Source organism: Spermophilus citellus, assembly GCF_964194105.1.
Source record: "Spermophilus citellus genome assembly, chromosome: 16".
In the NCBI taxonomy this organism is placed as follows: domain Eukaryota; kingdom Metazoa; phylum Chordata; class Mammalia; order Rodentia; family Sciuridae; genus Spermophilus; species Spermophilus citellus.
Genome location: NC_138196.1, coordinates 80,969,959 through 80,988,555, shown reverse-complemented (window position 1 = coordinate 80,988,555; position 18,597 = coordinate 80,969,959). Strand labels below are relative to the sequence as shown.

General features: G+C 46.0%; 1 protein-coding gene across 4 annotated transcripts in view; it reads left to right on the top strand.

Moving 5' to 3' along the window:
• Window positions 1-18,597, top strand: part of PINX1 (PIN2 (TERF1) interacting telomerase inhibitor 1) — a 66,939-nt gene that overhangs the window by 19,123 nt on the left and 29,219 nt on the right. For all 4 annotated transcript variants that reach the window (XM_081269733.1, XM_081269732.1, XM_081269731.1 and 1 more), the window contains one exon: window positions 110-186. In XM_081269733.1, the coding sequence (XP_081125859.1) occupies window positions 110-186 (77 nt within the window). The remainder of the gene's footprint in view (window positions 1-109; window positions 187-18,597) is intronic.

Genomic DNA, 18,597 nt, shown 5'->3' with positions numbered 1-18,597 from the left:
TGTGTGTTTTCCAAAAACTGTTTTCCTTTCAGGATTTGCATAATTTGTGCTTGTGCTCCTCATGTTAGAGTGAATGGCCTTACCAAATAGCCGCGTGTTATTTTCCTAGGGAAGGATCTGTCGTCGAGGAGCAGCACGGATCTTGACTGCATTTTTGGGAAAAGGCAAAGCAAGAAGACTGCTGAGGTACTGAGTAGCCCAGTGGAGATGGTGTGTTTCCATGCAGCTTGGTTTTCAAGTGGGTGTGGGGCTATTCTGTGTCTGTTACTAGTAGTACTTTTTAGACACAGTCCCCCTGCAAAAAAAAAACAAAAACAGGAACCACTTTTAGCAACTTCATACAAAAGTTCAGTGTGATCCTTTTAATGATAGTAGCTGATTGCTAAGTTTTGTAAGGAATCTCCTAAGAGGATATGTGCTCTCTGGTCTTTGCTTTTGTTTTTTATTCTGAGGGGTGAGGACTAGGTTAAAGTCGGGAAGAATGCCTATTGCTGATGTAGTCAAAGGGGAAGGTACCTCCTGCCACCAAGAGCAGGGAGGCGTGTGCTGAGAGGTTTGCCGCTCTGTCCAGACTGCACCTTGTATTTGGAGTTTGCCGTGGGGAAGAAGAGCGTCCCTCACGTGCTCTACTACTGCCTTTCCATCTGGAGAGCATGTGGACAGGGCATCATCTGGAGGATCCATGGGTGTGGCCTCCCTCGTACATTACTACTTGTTTCAAAACTGGAACGTGAGGATGGGTGACCTCACTACCCACATGGTCTGTTGTCCTAATGATGAAACTGGGCTGTATAGGCACACATTTGTTGCACCTCTTCCCAGTAGAAGAGCCAGCTCTGTATGTAGTTTTCAGTTCAAAATAAATTTTTGAACTATAGATTATTCTAGAGATACTGGGATAAAATAAATTTTTTTATTTTATATTTTTTTGTCTAAGAAAGCCTGGAATATTTGGTTGCTGCAGCTGTTGATCAGCTGATCTGTGTCCTGATTGGTTCCTGTAGGAAGAGAAAGAAGTCTTGTTTGATTTATTCCTGGCATTTTCCCAGACTCACAGATGTCTTTCCAAGGGTAATAGATTAGTTACTTAAGATTCTTAGAAACTCTTGGATTACCCATGACCAGCATTTTGTTAGGAAACTCCTTCTAGGGCTGGTATTGAATGCCTAGGTCTTTCAGCATCTTTTTGCACCCCCACCCCCTACCTTCAGCAGAGGGAGACCTGGCTCCTGGTGGCCTGCTGCAGCCGGGGCTGCAGGGTCTGTGCCAGGTTCAGGGAAGGCAGCTGCTCCTCAGGTACGAGGTGCTCTGACATCCAACCACACTGGATGTTCCCTCACAAGGACTGCTGGGAAGCGCAGTGGCCATCTTACAGGCTCATTGTCATATCTCTGCCTGTCTGTGGTTGTCGTGAGGCCTGGGTCAGGCTGCGCTCCCTCGTTCACTGAGGACTTTGCATCTGCCTTGCCTCACTTTCTCTGAGTCTCTCTGGCTGTCCTCAGCAGTGTCCGTATCCTTTGGAGAACCTGGCCCTGTGCTCTCTCTCCCTGTCACCTAACCCTCACCTTCTCCGGCAGCCTTTGCAGTCTCCAGCTTAGCTGATCAGGAAAGGACGTGTTGCTGTGGCATTGGTAGCCCACAGCTCATGTGCTAAGTGCAGAAGCTTCTCTGCAGGAGAGCAGAGCTCCCTCGTCCTCTGTCGGGCTCCAGTTGGAGGACTTGCTGGTATCAGGTGCCAGAAGGTTTGTCCACACTCCCTGGTGTTACTGGACTTAGTGGTGGTGGTCTTGTAGTCAGGACAAAGCAAGAAGTTCCCTTGGAGGTCTTCAGTGTTCTCTAGTGCTGGCCAGAGAAAAGTCACTTTTTTCCAATTGGTGAAATGTGGTCATCCTTGGTGTTTGGCTGTGTTTTGAGCAGGGTTTCTGTGCAGTGCTGTCCCTGGCACTCTGGGCTGTGTTCCCTGCTGATGTGTGTGTGGCTGCTGACTGCCTGGTCTTCTGTCCAGTGCAGCTGTTAGTGTGTTCCTGGTTCTCACAGGGAGCTTTGAACAAATGCTGGTGCCAGGCTCCCCCTCCAGACCAGTTAAGTCCAAGCCATGGGTTAGGGGCCAGGCATCTGTATTTTTAAAGGAAAGAATTTTAAAGTGTTCCCCGCTAATTCTGGTGAGGACCAGTGTGTGGTAGAGGAGAGGGTTGAGAATGCCAGCCTGAAGTGCAGGTGTACCGCCTCGGCCTCTGGTGTCACCAGTGTGGCTGCAGAGGGGCTTGCCAAGCGGAGGATCCTGGTTGCAGGTCTGGCTGGGGCCTGAGAGCCTGCCCTCTGGCGCCACAGGTGCTGCTGGCCTGTGCAGCGTGCCGAGGAGTTGGCACCTACCTGCATGGATACTGAAAACAGTCTAGTTGAATGTGATCACTTTTAAGGCAATAAGTAAAAAGTCCATAAAGGAGGGTCAGTTTAAGTTTATCTTTAAATACATGTGGGTTTTCATATGGTAAGTTTGCTTTTATTGAGGTACACTGTGTCTTTTTTTGGGTAAATTGTTGCTGGGAAACCCTACCATGTTAGTTACAGCAGCCCTGACAGAGAAGGGTTTAAGAAGCTTTTGATGAGATTTGTTTGAAAATACAGCCTCTTGGCTCCTGTTTGCTGTTGGAAGGAATACTGCTATTTTTCCTCCCTGACTCATTAGCTGGAATGTATATTTGGCATTGTGAAGGCCATGGTGCTGCCAGAGGTCAGACACCTCAATAGCCTGAGATCCTGTGGTCATGCGGAATGTGAAGGGTCAAGGCCCTCTGGGAAAGGGCCAGCCCTGATCTGTCTTTGACACCTAGACGTGCAAGACCTTGGCAGGAGCAGTTCCAGCCCGGGCACGTCACCTCTCACAGCTGGCCAGCCTACTGTTGTTAATTTCCACCCCCGAGTCTCATAGAAATTATAATTTTATTTAGCATCTGTGTGCAAACACTGTGCTAGACACCTTAATGCTATCTTGTTTAGTCTTCACAACAGTCTTATGAAGTAAGCATTTGCACCCTGTTTTTAGCAGTGAGGAAACTGGGACTCAGAAATGTCAAAATGCTCCAGAGTGACACAAGTGGGATTTTAATACTGGTCCCTCCAGCTCCACACTCAGTGTTCTCCTGTCACACTGCTGCCATTGTTAATGAAAATTTTTGCATTAGAAAAAAAAATTCACCTTTAACTTATTAAGATATGGTTTAGCAGTTTTCTTTAAGATTTTTATCAGAGAGGCCACTAGTTACTATATCATAACTTTGAGGGAAAATGGTTGGCTGTTCCCATTTTGTGAAAAACAATAGTTTAAATTTCAGAACTTTGCTGGCTTCGAAGTTCAGAAGCACGTGACTGAATGCCTGGCCTTGGAAGCTGGAGACTGAATGAGGAAAGAGCTGACTCGAGTTTCTGGAGCACACCTACTGGGTCACTGGTGTCTTTTCTGGTCTCTCAAATAGGTCGATGGATCTGGTTATATTTATATCCAAAAAAAGCAGCAAAAAAACCCACAAACAAACAAACAAAAACCTTGACTAGTGGTCATAAGGGGTTTGCTTTTTGATAATTTTCATTTTGAAGCGGTACCGCTTCACAGGACATTGCAAATCCAGTATAGAGGAGCCTTAGGCGCCCTTTCCCCATGTCCCTAGTTGCTGCACCTTGTATAATTTTATTAGGGTTCTCTAGAGGATCAGAATCTTCAGGAGGTATGATTATAAAAAGGGAACTTTTTAGGTTGGCTTACACAACCAAATGCTGGATAGTCCACAGTGGTCGTCTGCAGGCTGGAGAGCTGGAAGAACTAGTAGCTGTGCATCCAAGATGCTGATACCTCAGAACAAGAGGGAAATCAACAGTGCTATCCAAGTCTGAGACGGAAGGCTTCTGGAAACTTCTTGGAGAATCACTGGCAGAGTTCACTTTGGAAGAGTGAAGGAGCGAGAGTCTGATATCCTTAGGAGATCGCAGAAGCAATGATTCGCAGCAGCAATCAAGAGCCTGTTCAGGAAGAATCAGCTTGCTGCTTCCTTGTTCTTCCAACTTTTATTCCATACAAGCCAGCATCGTATTGGATGGGGCTGCCCACTTCAATTTGCTATCCCACATGCCAGTCATTTCTAGACACCCTCACTGACACACCCAGAAGCATCGACCTTCTGCATGTCTCCATCCAATCAACTTGACCATTCAAATTAACCATTAAAATAATGGTGGTAGGCTAGAACCAGGTAGCGGGCATTGGTGCAGCCTGGGTGTATAGCCCTCTGGAGACTGAGTGGGGACTGTATCTACTGTCTCAGCCAGGGTTCTGAACTGTCCTCACACCAAGATGTCTCCCTCTCACTACCTCTGATTGTAGTCATGCGCCCCTCCATCACCTACCCTAACCTCAGGTACCCACTGCTGCCAGCAGAATTGACTAATCAGAAATAGAGCCTCACTTGCATCAACCTCTGCTCTCACAGCTTGGACCTGAATATGCCCAGTTGGCTGTGGTTAGTGAAGGGGTCAAGAGTGATTGTGCTCTCAGTGACCTGCCTCCTCTGCCTGTCCATTCCTACATCTTCTTCTGCCTTCTGTCTTTTGGGTCTCTAGAGAACTTGTTGTAGAACTCAGATCATGTGACATTGTTCAAGTCTGGGCATGTCAATTAAGCTGTTTACTTTAATAAGTTCAGGAGCATTCCACACTATAAAGTGATGTGCATATCCAGGATGCACACTGGTCGTCTGCACTGTGTTGATGTGGGAGACTTCTCTGGGCTGTGTCTCAGGGTACCTTTATCACAGGGAGCAAGGAGACCTTTAAATGTCATGCAGGATTGGTTTGTTTGTGGGCAAACAAACAAGTTTGTATGGGTATATAGGGTTTGGAGCAAGTTTGTATGCTTATATAGGGTTTGGAGCTTTCACTGGGTTTTTAAAGGGATCCTTGATCCCAAATGAAGCTTCAAATCTAGGACTGCATAAAAATGTCACTTGTGCATTCCTGCACCTGAATAAAACCACTTCAAACATAAATTCTCTGCATGAGAATTTATAAACTAGGCCAGGCCAAGAATATGATCTTAATTATTTTGAATATAATATGTAGAAATAAAAGAAAATTACATCAAAACAACAGTTTAAGCTAAAACAGGATATGTAGGACAGGTTGGAGTTTAAATCACGCCTTCCATCCTGTTTCTGACTTTGTGCGTCTAATTGAGAAATGGACCCGCTGTGTTTTACATGTGGACTGTTCTTCAGTCATGTACGCTGGGCAGCACACAGCTTCAAGAGAGCCCTGGTGTGCTCCCAGTGCTGGATCCCAGGCATTGCTTGACCCAGTGTGTGGCAAATACAGGGACTCGGCAAATCAAAACCTTATTGTGCTTCTTTTTTTCAAAAAAAAATAAAAAAATGGACTTCATTGATTAGTATTTTAAAAATCATGGCTTATAGCTTCAGAGTTAGTATTCAAAATCTTTTCTTTTGAAAGGTTTTGATCAATATGCATAAACAGCTTTACTCCAAGAGCAGGAAACATTGGTCAGTCTACTTCCCACTCTAGATCACAGTGCCGACAGTAGGTTCTTTCTGGAGGATCCTGCATGTGGGCTCGTGCTGTTTTATGTTTTAAAGCACTAATCCAACTGGCCTGAAGTTGACTCCATGCGTTGTTTCTCAGGCCAGAATAGTCTTTCACAGATTACGTTTGTCGCTGCTATAGGAATGAAGGCCCTTGAACACACTCAGGGCTCTGCTCTGACTTTATTGGTGCTTAGAGCTTCCTGCAGCCATGAACTGTTGGGAGACACTGGTTCTTAGTGGAGCCTGGCTGTTCAGACTTCCTTGCTTAAAGAGCAGAGGGTCATTGCAAATTGGCACTTACTCAGGAAACTAATAAACGTGATGCGCATGTCTGTTTCCAAGTCCTTCCTTTCCCCACCATCTTTTTGCTGTGTTAATTGGAAGACAGTGCTTTGGAGTGGAGGGCCCATAAATTGGAGCTGTCTGCACTTTCTGTGAGAGAAAGACGTGATCCAATATATTGAATTGAAATTATTCAGACCCCCCAAGACCTGCAGCAGGTTCTTGTGCTAGCTAGTACCTTCCAGGAGTTGTGTATAGTGTGTGTGTGTGTGTGTGTGTGTGTGTGTGTGTATGTGTGTGTTTCTCACTTGGTTTACAAGTTGAAGTTAGAGACACAGAAAAACAAATTCCAGTAGATCCTATCTGGTTGAACTTCCTGATACTCCTATTTTTTTCCCTCTCTCATTTTTTCTCTCCCCCACCTTCCAGTTTCCTTCCTCTATCCACTTTGTTTCCTGATACGGTGTTATCACTAGAGAAAATACCCCTGCGCCACATCGAGGATTGAGGATGTGTTACCAACCATCTCACTTTGTTTCTCTGAACAGTGGGCCTCTGGCCTAGGCTGCTGGCAGAGTAATTGTCCACTTCTTCCCCTCTGTGACCCGGTGGAGGCAGGAACTTTGAGTGCTTCATATTCTCCTCCAGGGTGCCCAATTACTGATCACCTTCCGTGCATTCTTCTGGTGGTTGTTGCTTTTTTCACCAGAGCGTGGCTTCTTTGCAGTCTGTGTTCCTTTCTCATCTTTTATTCCGAGTCCCCTTTTCCTGTTTCTGACTGATTATTTGATCTGAAAACTACCTCCAAGCAGACCCTGATCTTCTGTTTGGTTGGATTCAGGGGTATTTTGGACCATTCTTCCTTTTGGTTGGATTCAATGTCATAAGTACCTCTTAGGGAAGGTCATTGTATAAAGAAGAGTCCCTTTTTAAAATTAATTTTTACCTGAATTGTCTTTGAATTGAAGGCTGTTTTTCCTGTTGTTCTGGATTTTCATGCTCATCGCCTACATCAGTGGGCTCAGTGAAGCTTCATAGGTGTTTTCCCTTCCTGCAGCTTGTCACTGCCCTTCTGTCCCCACTTCAGGGCTGGGCACCAGCATTCCAAGGACAGGTGGCTTTCCCAGCCCAGTCATTGTTCAAGGGACCTTCTTGTGAAGAGCCTTTTAGGTAGAGACCAATTTAAACTTAGCCTTAAGCATGCCACGTGGTGCACCTGAGTTCTAAAATATTTTTTTCCAGCAGTGTTGACTTCTGTAATTCTTGTCATCATTTGACCATTGAAGACAGAATCAAGATTTTTTTTTTTAAATATATTTTTCTAAGCTGGGACATTTGGCCAAAACTTGTGTATCTCTTTGAAGTGAAATTTTATGAAGTTGTGTGATGTTTTGTTTAATCCTGGAAATGTCTAATTTGGTACCTGTTAAATGAAGATTAAGTTGGGTGTAGGACTAGTAACCTGACCACAGATTTAACTGAAGCCAAAGCATGTAGTGTGGCACCTGCCTGAACACAGGCTGGGCCGCCCTGGACAGGTGGCGCCTACGTGAAAGCAGCACCTGTTCTGGGCTGGAACAGGGTTTGACCTGTTCTGTTCAGGCCCGGTCACCCTTTTTTAAAGGAGTGTGTTCAGAGACACGTTCAGGAACAAAGGTTTCTGGAAAGCATGTCATGCACTGGAACAGATAAAGGAGTTCAATGTGTCTAGCAGACGAGTGGTTAGGAAAAAGGAAGGCCGATACTGACAGATGAAACTCACAGAAGGATGTCCTCTCTGGAAAGAAAGCAGCCCGGGTTGGTCAAGCGGTCAGCTAGAGGGCCCACTCGTGGACGCCTGTGGACAGGTAGGCCTCTGAGCCCCTCTGGCGCTGCCTGTATGATTCCAGAGTAAGAGAAGGCCCTGGTGACGGCTGCTGGTGATCTGGCTCCACCTTGAAGAACCCTGTTTTCCCTGACTGCAGGGAGAGAACATTACTTGGATTCTTCTTGATTCTCCGCTCCAGGTCAATTTTGGCTTTTTCTACTTATGTTGTTTATCCAGGAAATGAGTGTGCAAGGTCTTTGGTGTGTTCAACCCGGTACTGAGTGATGCTGGGGTATAAGAGCGAGCCATCTGTCTTAGCAGGTTTAAGCCTCAAGTGAGTTATCGGAAGGTGGAGGGGAAGGTACCTCTTGGTGGTTCCTGTGTGATCTGTCAGCTCACTTTCCTTTCCTGTGCAGAGTGCTGAATTATGTGTTCTGGTAGCAGATTCTGTTCTCACAGATGGCCTTGGCGACACCTCCCACCCCCATGCCCCTCCTCTCTACCTGCTTGTACCTGCTAGAATCTGGCCATGGGGACACTGTGGGGCTTATGAGGCCTCAAGGTGGGTAGTCGAGCTGCCTGCACCCCCAGGCTGTGAGAAAGCTCAACACCCAGACTAACCTACAGGAGAGACCATAATTGTGTGGGGTATGCAGGTGCCCAGAGGCCCCATTGAGAGAGGGGTTCCAGGCCAGCCTCTCCTCTGTCAGCTGTGACCACCTTTAGACAAGACCTCCATGAGACCTGGATGGCCAAGCTTTCCTCAGAAATGGGGTAAGAAGGTGAAATCAGTGTGACCTTTTGAGTTTTGGGATGCTGTTTTGTTTCTGTTGTTGGGTTTTTTTTGTTTGTTTGTTTTGTTTTTTTGGTGCTCAGATTGAACCCAGGGGTGCTTTACCACTGAGCTACATACATCCTCAGTCCTTTTTATCTTTTATTTTGAGACAGGGTCTCCTAAGTTGCTGAGGCTGGCCTCCAACTTGTGATCCTTCTGCCTCGGCCTCCAACTTGTGATCCTTCTGCCTCAGCCTCCTGAGTGGCTGACCTCACAGGCATGTGTCACTGTGCCTGGCTCTTGGGGGGAGTTCTTACATAGACAGCTCTAATGGCTCTCCCAGGATTCATCATCCTGTGGTTTTGTGACTGTGCATTGATGGTGAGCCTTGCAGAACCATCTTAATGAGTACATTGAAGAAAGCATGTTCCCTAATGCGGTCTTCTCTTCTGTTCCATTCCGTGGACGGGGGATTGTGAGTAGCACTGCAGAGTCTTACATGGCTGCACTTGAGCCCTTGAGTGGTTTCAAGACTGATCTGGAGAAAGCGGTCAGCCTCTGAGCCTCGGCTTCTTGTTTATGGGGCAGTAAGTGGTGATGAGTGATGCGCCACAGGAAGCTCTCTGCAGGGGGCCCCACGCACTCAGTGCCCAGTGCGTCTTGGTCTCTGTCTTTGTAAGCTACTGCTCACACCCACATTCCAGGTGGTGGGTGGTGACTCCCACTGAAACACGGTTTAGAAATGAGACAACTAGTCCACGCTCGGGTGTGTGGTCGCATGCCGAGGAGCGAGGGAGCGCGCTCGTGGCTGGCAGGTCCTCCGTTCTTAGTCCCCTGGCAAACTGGCTTCTGGGTGCCACATGTCCATTATAGCAGGGAAGACTCATTCTTTGTTCCAGTTAACATTTAAGATAAGTAATGCCCAAGGCCAGCCTGCCTTCTAATATGATGTGCTCCTCAACTTGCGGCAGGATAGACATTCAGACTTACTGCTTTAAAAGTGAAAGAAAACTGAAGCAGAAATTCTTTGTCATCAGCAGCGTTTATTAAGTGTTGTGGAGCTTTTTAAAAATTTTCACTGAGTGTCCTAGAGGGGACAACATTGAGTGCAGTTTTCAAGGTGATCAGATGCCCCTCGCCCCCAACGAGGTACAATGTCTTAGTGTCCTTAGGGTTTGTTTGTGTAAAGTAGCAGGATCCCAAGGACAGTCTCCTGGAGTGTGTGCCCTGTACCAAGAAGTACTTCTGTCATCACGCTGGAAAGAAGTGTGTTGTCTGTCCGTTGACAATAGACAGAGAAAACACACCTTTAATGTACATTTCTGAGAGTAGGTTATATAAGATTATTCTCATTTATAGAGCGAGCCGACTTCAAATGACCCAGAGAGGTCACAGGAAATTTCCCTGTTTTCTGTTCATCTGAAGGCAGAGTGATTGAGTGCCCTGTGTGTGCCAGTTATAACTACTCTGAAGCAAAGACAGGGAGAGTCGGCCCCCGAGGGCCCCATGGGTCCTCTGCTAGAGGAGGCGGGTGCACAGACGTCTTCGCAGGGCGTCTCCACTGGAGTCTGACAGGATCTTCTTGTGCATGTTCCCACAGCAGCTTGAGTGATCTCTTGAGAATGTGATTGGGACGTGTCATTGCTTTCCCCAAACCCTCCTGAGTCTCCCTATCACACTCAGTAAAAGCCACCTCCTGAAATGGCTTAAAGCCCTAATGATGCCAGCCTCTTCCCAGCCCACAATTACTGCTCTGCCTCTGCGGCCCGCACTGTCACTGCCTTCTTGGTTCCACGTGGAATGGCTTCCTTTGCCTCCTTCACAGTTTTGATCAAATGTCGTCTCTGTCAGCCTTCCTTAGTTACCCTATTTGTAATTGAAAAACAGACATCATACCCCTGATGCTGGGGCACCCTGTCCTGGCTTGTTTTCTCCGTGGCAGCTGCAGCCCTCAGATGGGCTCATTTACTCCTCACTCTGCCCTGGTGGACTGCAGCTCCTCTGAGGGCAGGAGCTTTGTACTTGCCAGCTTCTGGGACCACGCCTGGCCTGGTTTTGCTAAATTGAGTCCAGGCCTTGGAATGTGCTTTAAACAGTGTGGGAGCACCGGCAAGGAGAAGCTGAGCTGGGCCTAGAGGGCGGGGGAGAGAAGCAACTTGAACAGGACGCATCCTGGTCTGCGACTCAGATGTCAGCAGGTCCCTGCGAGTAACTGTGAATGTGAGAGCCAGTGGGGAGAGGAGACAGTGGTGTCCTACCCGAAGGACACTTCCAGGACTCATGAAGTGACGTCAGTGATTGTGATGATGGTAGTAAGTACCCCTCAGGGCAGCAGAATGTGCCCGTGGTCTATTCTGACACCCTGCCTTATTCGGAGGTGAGTAAGCCAACTGGTTCAGTGGGGCCAGAACTGCACAGCGAAGTACAGCCAACCAGATCCATCTGTCGCATGTGCTAGGAGTGCCGTAAGCATCCTGGGCATGTCAGCGTCCACAGAGCCTCGGGAGCTTGACTAGAGTGATATGGTGTGTGGGGCGCGGGGAAGCAGGGTGCTCGCCGGCCTCATCCAGTTACCCATGTAGGCAAAGCCGCTCCCCTGAGTCACGGAGCTGGTTTCCTAGTGAAAAAAAGGAAGAAGGGCAAGATATTGACTTTCCAGGGCCTGTTCTATCAGTGCTCTGCTAATCAACAGGATAAATTATTGCTCTTCAGAAACAGGAGAGGACACCCTTTGACTTGAAGGCATTCTACCTTTCTTCTGTTTGCTCTTCCTCTTTTATCAGGAGAGATCTTTCCTCCAACCACTTGCTCCTTAGGGGTTTTGTTAAGTACTGAAGGGAAACTGAAGGGAGCTCTTTTGATTTATCTTCTATCCTTTCCTTTTGGTCACTCCACAGGGCTAAAATAGCCGAGTTGGCTTTAATATGTCGCCATTAGAGACCAAACATTAGCTGAAATAAACCATCATGCCTCACAATGAAAAATGTCCCCTGATTGGCTAATTAATCAGTCAAAGGGGAATGACATGGCTCTCGGCTTGAGGGACTCTGCTAGAGAGAAACAGGCTGTTGATAAATGGTTTTCCAACAAATTCATATATCAAGGAAACTTAGTCATTTTTTAACTACAGTTTGTGTGACTGCAATTTTTTTTCTAACTTTTTCTTTTCTGCTGCTCTTGCTGTTTAGGCTGCATTTTTGTGTTGTTGATAGTAAAATATAGGATTTTAGATATGAGAAAATAAATGCTTTCTACTTATTCATGTCTGTTAGACAGATTGGTTTTGACTGTCTGGGCTTATCAGTATGTGAAAATCAGGTCTTTCTCCAGAATAATTTATGAAATTCTCCTTTCCTGGATTCTGTCGGAGTTAAAGACCTCCTGGTTCTGGTCACGCTGGCTGAGTTGGAATGCCAGTTCCAGCAGCTGTGTCAGTGAGCTGCTGGGTGAGCGCTCAGCCTCTCTGTGCTTTCACTGCCTGGTCTTTAAACTAGGGGGAGGGACGATGAGATTGTCACCTGCCAGGATCGTGGGAGGAACCGGGGATCATCTGAAGTATTCAGCAGTGACTGCACACGGGGTAGGACCCCAAATGCTTGCTGTTCTTTTGTAATCAAAGAAATATATGCACAGATGTGAGAATGGTGCTGCATTAAGCTGCTGCCCTTCACTGCTTCACCTCCCAGGCTCCGGCAGTTTTTTTAAAATCATGATATTTTGTGATATTTGCCTTGATATTTTAATATAATATTTCACATTAACATTTGTTTTTTTAAAGGTGGGTACCAAGGATTGAACTCAGGGCATTTGACCACTGAGCCACCATCCCCAGCCCTATTTTGTATTTTATTTAGAGACAGGGTCTCACTGAGTTGCTTAGCATCTTCTTTTGCTGAGGCTGGCTTTGATCATGGATCCTCCTGTTTAGGGCTCCCAAGCCGCTGGGATTACAGGTGTGTGTCACTGCACCCAGCTTTACGTTAACATTTCTTGATGTGTTAATTGTTAACATCTGGACTTCTGTTTTCCTAGTTTAGGATTTTGGGTAAAGAGTACCAAACTATTGATGTACTTAATTATTTATTAATTTGTTACTTGGCACTTATATTTTTATAACTACAAAAATATTGTTCTCCGCTAAGCCTACTGGTGTGCTGTGAGTCTATTTCCTTTACATTTTTGGGTTGTTTTCTGGTAAGACGAAAAGGCTTCTAAGAACCCATGTCCCTTTTCACACACCTGCCAGTAGGTCCTTACTGTGACACCAGGCAGGGTGTCCACAGTATCAGTGTTGGGGTCTGGACCAGCTACCCTGGAAGACCTCCACCCTCCACCTCCCTTTCCTGCTCACTGTTCCTGGGGGCTGGCCACACCGGTCATGCTGGAACCGAGGCAGCACACAGCCATCAGCAAATGCAAACCAGTACATCACACTTTTGTCATTGGCTGTCTTATTTACCTAGAATGGATACTTGAGTATGATCTTTAGTTTTTGAATATGATCTTTTTTTTTCTTCTGACTGTTGTATCCAGTTGACTGCCAACCTCTGCCTTCTTCCATTCCTGCAGGTGAAACTATTCCTTACTTCTCATTGGCCTTTAATAACACATGGCTTACTGTTGCACCCAGGCAACACTGGGCTCATAGGTCCTTATGGGTCCTCACTGTAGGTGCTCACTAGGCGACCAGGTAACTGGGAGTTAGGTGGTAAAATTAAATTGACAGATTTAGTTTCTTTAATACTCATGGGAATGAAGTGTATTCATTACTCTGCTCTTTAATTGATAATTCTATAAAAGAGTTTTCTACTTACTACTAAAAGCCATATATATTGTCTATTATAGTGAGTTATTCAAAATTCACTTCCATAGTAAATCTGTTTTCATCAGAAAAAGAAGAAAGGATTCTTCAATACTAGAGAAGAACCTCCTGTCTTGCAGATCAGCTTTAGTGCCATGGAGCGCTCAGGCCTCGTGTGCAGTATAAATAAATTCATGAAGTGTTCTTGCCAGAAAGTTGAACCTAAATCCAATCAAATCTCTCAAAATGGTCTTCAGTCCCAGAAGACATGGTGTGGACTCAGAGCTTAACAAACGCACAAAGAAGCAAACAAGTCCAACATGTGGGGCATGGGGGGAGACTGCTGACCCCGTTTCTACAGGAAGTTAGTGGCGTGAAGGAGTAGTGGGGCAGAGGGAATGCTATGCTAGACCTATGTGATGTGAGCAGCCAGACACGTCGTGGGGCATTGTTTGGGACCTGTTTGAACCAGAGACTGCTGAAATCTGATGGCGTGTATCCGATGATACCAAGGAATTTTGTTAGCTATGCTAATGGCACTGTGATTAAGTAAGGACATTTCCATGCTTTTTAAAAAGTGACATATAGGGAAGGAGTGGGGATTAAGTCTGGCGTTGGTTTAAAATATTAAAGCATAGAACCAGGAAAGGACATAACACTGTGGCAGAACTTTAATAGTTGTTGTTAGGAATTTTGGAGTTCACAAATTTTTTTATTTTTCACAGTGAGTTTCTTTTAAAAGTATCTACTAATGAATGACATATTATTTAACATTTAACTCCACCAGAGGATGGTTTAATTATTTTGTGTGATAAGCTCAGAATGTCATGATCGTTCTTCAGGTGCAGAGTTACTAGTGCCCAGCGAGTTTTTGTCCTGGTTTACTCCGCAGTACGTCTTCTTGTCATGTGTGATGACATTAAGAGAACTTCAGGGTGGAAGCCAGCAGAGGGAGAGTAGGGGTGGCGGAGAGGGGGGAGAGGGGGCCATTTGGGTTCTTTGGTGGAGCATCGGGCCCTGGTTCCTTGAGCACCTCCCATCCTAGAGATGTGCACAGCCTGGCCATACCATCATCCCTGGGCCACATGGGACAGAGGTAGGTGTGGGAACTGGCCTTCCTGGCACCTGGTCCTGCTATCGTCTCTTTTCTCATGGCTACTCAGGAAGGTAAGGCTGGGGAGCATCAGCAGCTCGGAAGGCTCAGGACTGCAGGGTATCTAAGGGAGTTTTGTCATCATTGAGTTATGGCAGAGACAGAAGTCTCAATTGGGAACAAGTCTCAGGGGATGGAGGGGGTTGCCCTAGAGTCTTTAGTGTATGTGTCGCTCACAGAACTTGTCTGCTGGGCCTGTGTGACCCATGTATGGCCAGCCCCGTGAGTCTCATCCTGGACTCCTTGGCCTGCTCCCGAGGAGGGGGTTCCTGGAGATGTGTGCCGCAGGCCTTGACTGCTCCAGGGGGTCTCTTGGCACCTCTGTCCCCTGGTGCCTTTTTGTTAGTTCGTTTCTTTGAAGACTTGTGCTCTTTGCTTTTGGGTACATTTTTCAGTTTGTCCATAGGATGCAGTTGTGAGTCTACATGTCTTTTACTTCCCTTTCATGTCGAAGGAACAATACAATGCACTCAGTTTGTCACATCTTGGTGCTCTTGTGTCTGCGACTTTTTCTTTGTCACTCTCTGTGACCAGCATATCCATGGCCAGTGACAGAGGAGGTTTATCATTAGACAGACTTGTTCCTCCGGCAGTCAGGAATCTTGAGCTGTTAATCACAAGTTCAAAACTTCCAGGAGTCAAGTTACACTGACAACAGAATTTCTTTTTCACTGGAGGTGGTTTGGCCATTTCTGTGAGGACTGATTTTTCCAGGCACAGCAGTGTATGCCTTTAACCCGTGCGTGACTCAGGAGGATGGCAAGTTCTAGACCAGCCTTAGCAGCTTAGCAAGACCTTGTCTCAAGGTGAAAAAAATAAAAAGGGTAGGGGCTGTGGCTCAATGGTAAAGTGCCCCTGGGCCCAGAGAATCCCAGGCTAGCTTCTGGGTGAGGGTACTTACAAGGCACTTACCTTCTCTGAACTTCTTTTTCACTTGGGAAAAGAAGGATGAAGACCCAAGCTGAGGTCATAATTGCTGAAATTATGAAAGGACTTTGTGATACTTGAAGGCATAATGTCAAAGTAAAGAATCACTTTACCTTTGAGGAAGCCAGTGTAAGCACATACATGGGTCGTGTTCACAGCCTTCTCCTTTAGAAGATGAGGAATGGAGTTTGAGGTCTGACTGATGAAGCCCTCCCTGGAGACCGTCCTGTTCCTTGGCTTATTCCCACCTGACTGCCTTCTGCAGGGCAAGGCTTGACTCATCCACGATACTAGGAAGAAGTGGCCAAAGTGTGTGTTCTAGGATGCCATCGTCTAGCCACAGTGTATGCATAGAATATGTTCATCTCAGTCTTGCTGAGCTTGTGATGGTAAAACCTGGAGTGGGAGAGACCATGCCGGGGACTCTGCCAGGAGCCGCCATCTTACGCTGACCTCAGCTTGGGCCAGTTTCCCCCACACTTGATTCTGAGGGCCTTGCAGAGCTGAGCGCCTTGCTCCAGTGCCATGTCTTGAGGCTTCAGGAAAGGAAGGAGAAGAGTGTGGTGCTCTTTCTCTTGAGGCTGGCATGGCATGAGAACTTGTGCTTTAGTCTCAGATCATGTAGATTAATTCCTTTCTGATGTTTTAGTGAACCATGTTAACTCTCGGAATCATTATCACTGACATTGTATCAACCCTGTGGTGACTTCTGATCTCATCAGTGTGGTGTAGCAGCAGGGTGGCTCTTTTGTTGCAGTGTTTGCATTCACTAACACCTAGGAAGAGCACCAGACTCTGCACATCAGACCTTGCTAGGTACTGTGGAAGTGGCAGTGGAGGTAGAACAATACGATCTAAATCAGGTCTGAGAAGGGAAGAGGACTATAGACCAAAGTGACACGTACAGAAATGGTGCCTTGTAGTGGGAAAGCAGAGGCTCATGATCCAGACCTGGTTGTGTTTGGTTCTGCCCCTCCAATTGTATGACCTTCATCCTTTGAGTCTCAATCGTCAGATAGTGGCAGCTGGGCAGTGGCTGATCCAGAGCCAGCATCGAACCCCGCTCAGCTTATGGGAAGTTGTCCTGACTGGGAGACCTCCTTTGCCCAATGGCCTACCTAAGATATACATACTCCCCTCCCATGACTTCCTGCCAGCTGACTCCTGTCCAATAGATCTGGGTGTGCACCCTTAGATGCCACACGTGGGGGTCACGGTCTTATCTGCTGGATCCCAGTTGAGAGAGACTGTGGTGGGATCTGCCAGAGGTGGATTGTCATTTACTTGGGTTGATCTGAATGCTTTTTCCTGTCACACCTGTCAGAGCCAGCTAGGTATCGGGAAAGGTTGAGCCGTAGTCAGTTTGGCAGGTACAGAATGCAGAGTAAGGTGCAGAGCGCAACTGGGCGAGAAAAGGTGGTCATGGGAGCAGATATGTCTTCACCTTCCCTGCAACTGCCAGGCCTCTGGGCCTCCAGGGGACCTTGTCCTTGTACCATGAAAGTGACAGCACCAGAAATCTTCAGGTACAAACACCCGTGAAGTCTTGTCAGTCTTCAAGGACTCACACTGATGTCGCATTCTGTAGAGTGAATAGCATAAAACATAAGGGGGCCGTGAGAAAACATTTAACTGAGTCTACCTACCATTTTTGCAGTTATTTCTTCTAAAGATAGGAGAATATATTTCAAACTAAAAAAAAAAAGTAGGAAATTATTTCTCCAAGTGTTTTATTGAAATAAAATTTTAATAATCAGTTTTTAAGAAAGCAAAGAATCCTCATTTCTTTTCTGTAGAAGTGTATTCTAGCACAGACTTTCTTAGAATTCATGTGATGAGAGGCAACTTTCCTTACAGATAGCAGAAGAGTGTGTTGGCAAAATGGGTGACTTCAGCTCGTGAGTGATCCATGGCCATATAGGCAATAAAATGGGAAAGGATTTTCCTCCAGAGGACAGTGGATGGCCTTTCCTCTGACCATTTTCATGGATGATTTGGGTGATGATGGTAGATCATCAGATTGTTTCTTCTGAATACTATTTGGGGGAAAATGCTTCTGAATAGCTGGCACCAGGAGGTGCTACTGAGCAAGGGTGGAGCCTCTGCCTGCAGTTCCCAGTTGCTGAAGAATCAGCTGGTGGCCTTCCTCCTTCTGCTTCTATAGGCTCTGGCTGTAGACTCCAGAAGTTGGCTTCTTTAATTAACTCCCAAGTAACTGTGATGCTAATTTCAAAAACATGGATTAGACCATTAGACTCAAAAGAATTCACCTCTCCTGGATTTAGAAAAGGTGACTTCCCCTTTTAGAAAGTTTCAAGAGCAGTTGATGATGGGGAAGTGGAAGGATTTAGGTTCACCCAGGTCACTGCCAAGGGACTGCTCCCAGATACCTACCAGTGTGCTTTTGAGTTGCCTTGTAACTCTCTTTACTCAGGAGCCAAATTCTATTTTTTCTTTTTAATAATTTCCATTATAACATTGTATATGTAGTGAGTGAAAATATGCCTTCATATTGACTTTTTCTTTTTTAATGTGATGCTGGATTAAAACTGATAAAAATGACTTGTGCTCACAGTGCCTCATTCTGATTTGTTTCCAGTTATGCTTGGGGAAAATGGATTTGGCTGGGGTGGAAGTCTAGTGCACAAGCACGGACTCTCTCTCTCTCTCTCTCTCTCTCTCTCTCTCTCTCTCTCTCTCTCTCTCTGTCTCACTTCACTTGGCATTTAACAAACTTTATCCAGGTCAAATGTGCTCCAGGAGAAATTCAGTTATGTTTTCCCAAATTTTGACTGACCAGTTTACCCAAAGAAAGTCTACTTCTGTCATACACGCCCAGAAACACGTGTTGATAGGGCACAACTGGGGCAGCTCTGACTTGCCCTCTTCTCCTCGCTTCTAGAGTAGCTCTTAGTTCTAAAAAATCAGTTCCATACCTTATATTTTCTTTTTGTACCAGGGATTGAACTCAGGACACTTAATCACTGAGCTATATCACCAGCCTGTTTTTGTTTTTTTATTTTGAGACAGGGTCTTGCTAAGTTGCTAAGTCTGGCTTTGAACTTGCAATCATCCCATTTCAGCCTCTTGAGCCACTGGGATTACAGGTGTGTGCTAACATGCCCAGAAATACCTTATATTAAGAGTATTTGCTTTTAGTTTCTATTAAAGCAGTAGTTGTTACGCTCACCATTTTTTTTTAAAGAGAGAGAGAGAGAGAGAGACTTTTTTAATATTTATTTTTTAGTTTTCAGTGGACAC